At 39.9% G+C, this 5,937-nt stretch overlaps 1 protein-coding gene across 1 annotated transcript; it reads right to left on the reverse strand.

Moving 5' to 3' along the window:
- Positions 1–4,276: 4,276 nt before the first annotated feature.
- On the reverse strand, positions 4,277–5,282 carry LOC135621866 (uncharacterized). Its single transcript, XM_065123471.1, has one exon. The coding sequence runs from the start codon at positions 4,828–4,830 to the stop codon at positions 4,621–4,623; it is 210 nt and encodes a 69-aa protein (XP_064979543.1). The 5' UTR covers positions 4,831–5,282; the 3' UTR covers positions 4,277–4,620.
- Between the last annotated feature and the right edge of the window lie 655 nt (positions 5,283–5,937).

Here is a 5,937-nt window from a genome sequence, read left to right on the forward strand (position 1 = left end):
GCTAGTGATGTAGCTAGAAGAGGTCGAATGATACCTCACTTATTAGGTTGAACAATTGAGGATGGGAACAACCGTATCATGGAGGACAAGCTACTACGACTTACTCAAGACCTAGACTTGCTGAGGACCTATAACTCTGAGCTTGTTGGGCAAATTATCACACCTAGCAAGTGAATCATGAGTATGACTGAGCAATTGGCTATCTTGAATGAGCAGATTCAGAGTTTAGGCAACAAACTAAGGGCTCCAAAGGAGATGTTGGGGGTTGAGAAGGCCATAATACCAAGGTATTAGAAGGAGACGATCATCGACTAAAAAAGGCCTCTATCGAGTTCAAGAAGGATCTGGAGTTTTGTCATGTTATGTTGGCCTTCATTGAGTCATCGGGTTTATATACCTAACTTAGTCCTTATGTCTTTACTTTGTCATATCGTTGGTCTTGTCCACCTGACCAATCTTCTACTTTTGTAGATCAAGGTCTTATTTTGGATATAGAGGCTTGATCAAGTTAGTGTAGTCTTTTTAAAGTAATGAAACTTTCTTTCCTTAGTTTACAGCATTTACACTTGAAAAATATTCTTTTTTTTACAATTGGTACCAATAATATAGAAGATTAAGGCTTGAAGCTTAGGGGATAGTCACCCTAAGCTGATTATGAGAGATGCCACAGGGGTAGAACTTCTTTAAGCTTACAATGTGTTAAGTCCTTAGTAGCACTACTCACTTTTTTATTTCGAGGTGATAGGCTCCATCTCAAATGACCACGACAACTCGATAAAGCCCTTCCTAATTTGACGTTAACTTACCCCATGATCTAGTTGGATTACTAATTTTAGCTTTTCGACGCACTAAGTCCCCTAATTTGACTCATCGAGAGTGAATACTTTAGTTGTAAAGTTTGGTCATCACTTTATTATATCTCAGTACCTTTAAGTGTTCTTCTGCTCTAACCTCATTGATTAGGTCAAGTCTGGCCCGAAGTTCTTCTTAGGAGGCTTTCTCATCAAAATTCTCAACCTGAGATATTGAAAATACTATTTCAGGTTATAGGATAACCTCAACGCCAAAGGCTAAGCTGAATAATGACTCTCCCGACTCAGTCTTAAGTATTATTCGGGAGGCCCTCAAGATACTCGATAGCTCATCCACCCAAGTGATCTAAGGACCAACTTCTTGAGCCCTTTGAGAATGGATCAATTGGTGATCTCGATAATATCATTGGTCTAAAAATGAGCTATCGAGCTAAACCTTAGTTGAACTTTATTAGATTAACAAAACTCTTTAAACTTTACATTATTAAACTAAATTCCATTCTTGTGATTCTGAATCTTGAGATTATGAAGTAGGAAGATGTCATTGACATATGGGAAAACCCAATGTGGTTTAAACCCATGTGAGATGGAGCCTATCACCTCGAAATAAAAAAGTGAGTAGTGCTACTAAGGACTAAGTTGGGTTTATATACCCAACTTAGTCCTTATGTCTTTACTTTGTCATATCGTTTGTCTTGTCCACCTGACCAATCTTCTACTTTTGTAGATCGAGGTCTTATTTTGGATATAGAGAACAAATGCTAAGAAAATATTCTGCCCATACCTTAGAATATTCGTTCGAGTAAAACCTATTATATGAAGACTATCATGACACAATAATCAATGTCATAAACTATTTAATAGAATCACTTTATCTCCGTTAGATATTGACTTAAGTTTCGAAGAGATCATGCCCGAAATCCACTCGGACTTAGTCTTTATGCAAGTTGGCCACGGAACAAGTGTTCGAGTCCTCTCGATTATCGAGTGAGCATTTTAGCCTCCTCTTCAACCAAATTAAACATATTGAGTATGTAGTCCTAAACTAAGTCAGATAAATATCATTGACGTACTCTCCACCGAGCTCAAGATTGGCCCATTAATGATCGCTTCGATGACACGAGGGAGGAGGTCTTCGTGATGGCAAATGGTTGGGGTGGAAGCGAGAATAGCCATGAAGAAGAGCTACACATAATTCATTAACTTATATAGCTTATCAACTGATCTCAGCTATCCTCTCGATTTGTTGCCTGCCAATGCACTATTAAATGCCCATGTTGCCACCCAATCCACCTTGGACATGCTAATCTTCATACAACAAATATTAGAAACGTCTTCACCCGATCTTCTGTAACAAAAGCCCATCTCGCACAATCTGTAGTAATGGAGACGATGCGCCAATATCGGGTAAGATTTTGATCCCAATCTACCAACATCTTGTATTATGGTTATTGATGTGCTAGGATTATGATTTTGTCTCATCAAATAGATCCCAAACTTGCCCACATCAAGCAATAAAATTTGTCAGATTTTTTTTATTTGCCCACATCGGGTGATGGGAAAGACACCCATATTGGGTAGATCTTGATATGCTATTATCACATTGGGCAAATTTCTACATAGCATAAGTTAAGCTCTCAATCTACCCATGTCGGGCAAGATCTCAATATGCCCATATCAAGTAGCTTATTCTTGATCCAACCATCTTGGGCTGAAATTCAAATGTCGACCTATTCATATTAAAAAAACTGGCTCTAAGTTCAGTTAATCTAACTCACCTCAGGTAGAAATTTATCTGTATACGATCTACTCAAATCAGGCAAGTTAGCTCTATGATAGTGACGCTTGTGTCCACAAAGGACGCATCAACTATTGAGATGTTTTTTTGTCCATGGAGGATGCATTAGATACCTTAGATGCTCTTGATTGTCAAGGATGCATCAGCATTAAAGATGCTTATGTCCATGAAAGATGTGTCAACTACTAAGATATTTTTTTGGCTATAGAGGATGCATCATACACTTTAGATATTCTCATCGATTAAGTATGCATCACGCATTAAACATGCTTATGTCCACGAAAGGCATGTCAACTATCATGATATTTTTTATCCACGGAGGATATATAGCGGGTCAAAGACATCTATATTCATAAAGGATGCATCGAGCATTGGGATGCTCTTATCCGCAAAAGATGCATCACATGTCGAAGATGCTTATGTCTGTAAAGGATGCATCAGATATTTAGATGCTCTTTTTCATAAAGGATACATCGGACGTTGGGATGCTCTTACTACAAAGGATGCATCGCACATCAAAAATGCCTATATCCACGAAGGATATCTTGGATGTTGAGATGCTTCAGGGTCCTTTCGATCGTACTATCATCGTAGAGAGCATCTCAGGCTATGTCAATCATATTATCATCATAGAGAATGCCTTGGGCTGTGTTAGTCATAATGTTGTTATAGAAAATACTTCGAGGTGTGTCAATCGTACAATCATCATAGAGAGCTCTATAGACCATGTTAATCGTATTGTGGTTGGAGGCGAGGTATCCTCGATAAACTACATGTTTAGTGAGTTGGCGGAATGACATTCTTGCGATATGGGATTCTTCTTTTAGCGCCAAAATGATAGTGATAATATTAATGATACTTGAATCAACCCAACTCGATTGATGATCATATGGACAAGAAATCCAATGTAGTCAAAGATGGGGCTCAAATGCTCCCTCGATAGTCGAGAAGGTTCGAACGGTTATTTCATAATCGATTTATATAAAAATCAAGATCACGTGGATTTAAACGTGATTTTTCGTATACTTATGTCAATAACTAACTATGACAAAATAATTTTAATAAATAATCTCTAGCCTCGATTATTGTGCCATGATAATTTTTTAATAATAGATTTAATAAAAAAAAGATTATAAAATATGAACAAATTATTTTCTTAACATTTGTCCTCTTATATCTCGTGATGATTGGCTTCCAGCAGTGCCGGAGGGGGTGGGTCATCGGGGAAGGTCTCCTTCAGGTTGGCCATCAAGGTGTTGAGGAACGGCCGCGGCCGCAGATCCAGCACCCGGAGTATGAAGCTCGTCACATAGGAGAAGACGACATGAGAGATGATGACAACGGTAGCAGAGTGAACGGCTGTAACTCTCTCTCTCTCTCTTTCTCGTATTAATGTCCTGACATGAGAACAGTGAATGGTTGGAAATCAATAAATGGGCGAGTTACGATGAGAATAAAGGGCAGGTTAATTCAGTTATGTAACTGTATTTGTATCATAATCGAAGAAATCCTACCTTTTTGATCATTCTATTATATGAGCCCCCCTCTCCTCTCCATCCATCCAATAGAAGACGCGCTTCTGTTGCCATGGCCCACCACTGCTCGTAAGCAGGCGACGGCCCCATCTGTGGGCCAGGGCGACTTCAGTCCTTGGAAACGCGGATGAAAAAGAACTAGCGGGGCCAAGTGGGCAATTAATTGGGACAGCTAATATTCGACTGCATTTGGTGGGCAGCAACAATTAATGGCCATCGGCTTTCATCCAATACGATCCTACTAGTGTTTCATCTGATCGATCCCTAAATCCAACCCGAGAAGCCAAGTTTTCTTTTAGAAGAACAATTGCATCAAATTAACCATCATATATACACACAATCTCACAACGGAAATCAAAAGGCAAGCGCTCCGTCGATCCCATCTCATGCGACCAAGAAACAAATGGTCCTCGTAGATCTCAGCCTACATGCATAGATCTCATAGGTGGTCTGTGCAAATCCATCTACTATGTATCTACCGGTTGTAGGACTTGAGGAGGGCGCCGCAGAAGGTGCAAATGATGGCCCGCCAGGCCTTACGATGAACGGTCACGTAGCAGAAGCGCGTGCACGTCACCATGTCGGCGACGCTCGCGCAGGCACCGCAGCACGAGCAGATCCCTGCCGCCGGCTTGCTGCTCCGCACCCTCCGCCGCTGATCCACTAGGAAGCAGAAGAACACCATCTTCTCCTTTCTCCTTCCGCGCACCAGATCTCTCTCTCTCTGTCTCTCTCTCTCTCTCTCCTATGTAGATATGTCTCTGTTTGTTAAATGATAGGCCTCATCTCTGCTCTCACTGGTGGACTGCGAGCTTGCAAAGATGAATGCGGAAATGACTGATGAGAAAGGCCGAGAGACGAGCAAGGGAAGAAAGAAGAAACGGAAGGCGAAGCAAATCAAAGAAAGAGGAAGTTGGGAGTTAGAGAGGGAGGAAGCTGAAACGGATGAGCGACGCGTGGGTGGCAATGGGGCACGCGGTTTTGGTAGACGAGGCGAAGGATTTGGAAGGGGATATATCATGAGAACCGTGTGACCACCGTCGAGCAAAACATGATGGATCTGCTGCCGCCTGGTAGGCGCGAAAGAGAAGTTGGCACGGTGACGGGCAGCCTTTCCCACCCCCGCAGTCAACTAACCAAAGGTGGTGAGGAGACGAGACGGATGGCGACCCAAATCAAAGGATCGCGTGCCTTTTCTTGATCTACCAGATAATTTATTATTATTATTACAATGACTAGTTGTGAAATAGGAGGATATTTGTAATGATTTGATAAAGTGCTTATTAGAGCTAGCCAACAACTGGTTACAATTCTCAATAAATGAATCAGGTACATCAGACTAAAATATACTTGTTTATAATACTAAGGTTAATCGGATGCACAGTTAATGTTCTTTGGTAAAAAAATTAATATAAAGAAGTTTTAGACTCATAAACCAAACTAAGTTTTATCAAGAGTATTTGATTGTTTATGTTATATTAATATATATAAAAGATAAAATTTATTTTTTTAAAGAAAAATATTTGTTCTCAATTTTTCCTAATGTAAACATTTTTGAGTTACATGTATTTATATATGAGATATGATCATCAGAAACTTATGATCAAACTTGCAGTAGCAAGTTCCGTAACTGTATCTCGTTCTTTTGTATGTATATTTGATTTACATCAATGCACAATATAAGTCCAGTAAGTGTCAAAAATTAGATCTGGTAGATCTTGCAATTCATTTTGATCATGCCAAGCGACAACACACTTTTAAAAGAGTCATCGCCAATCAAAAACTTAATAAA

Source organism: Musa acuminata, chromosome BXJ2-9 (assembly GCF_036884655.1).
Source record: "Musa acuminata AAA Group cultivar baxijiao chromosome BXJ2-9, Cavendish_Baxijiao_AAA, whole genome shotgun sequence".
NCBI lineage: Eukaryota > Viridiplantae > Streptophyta > Magnoliopsida > Zingiberales > Musaceae > Musa > Musa acuminata.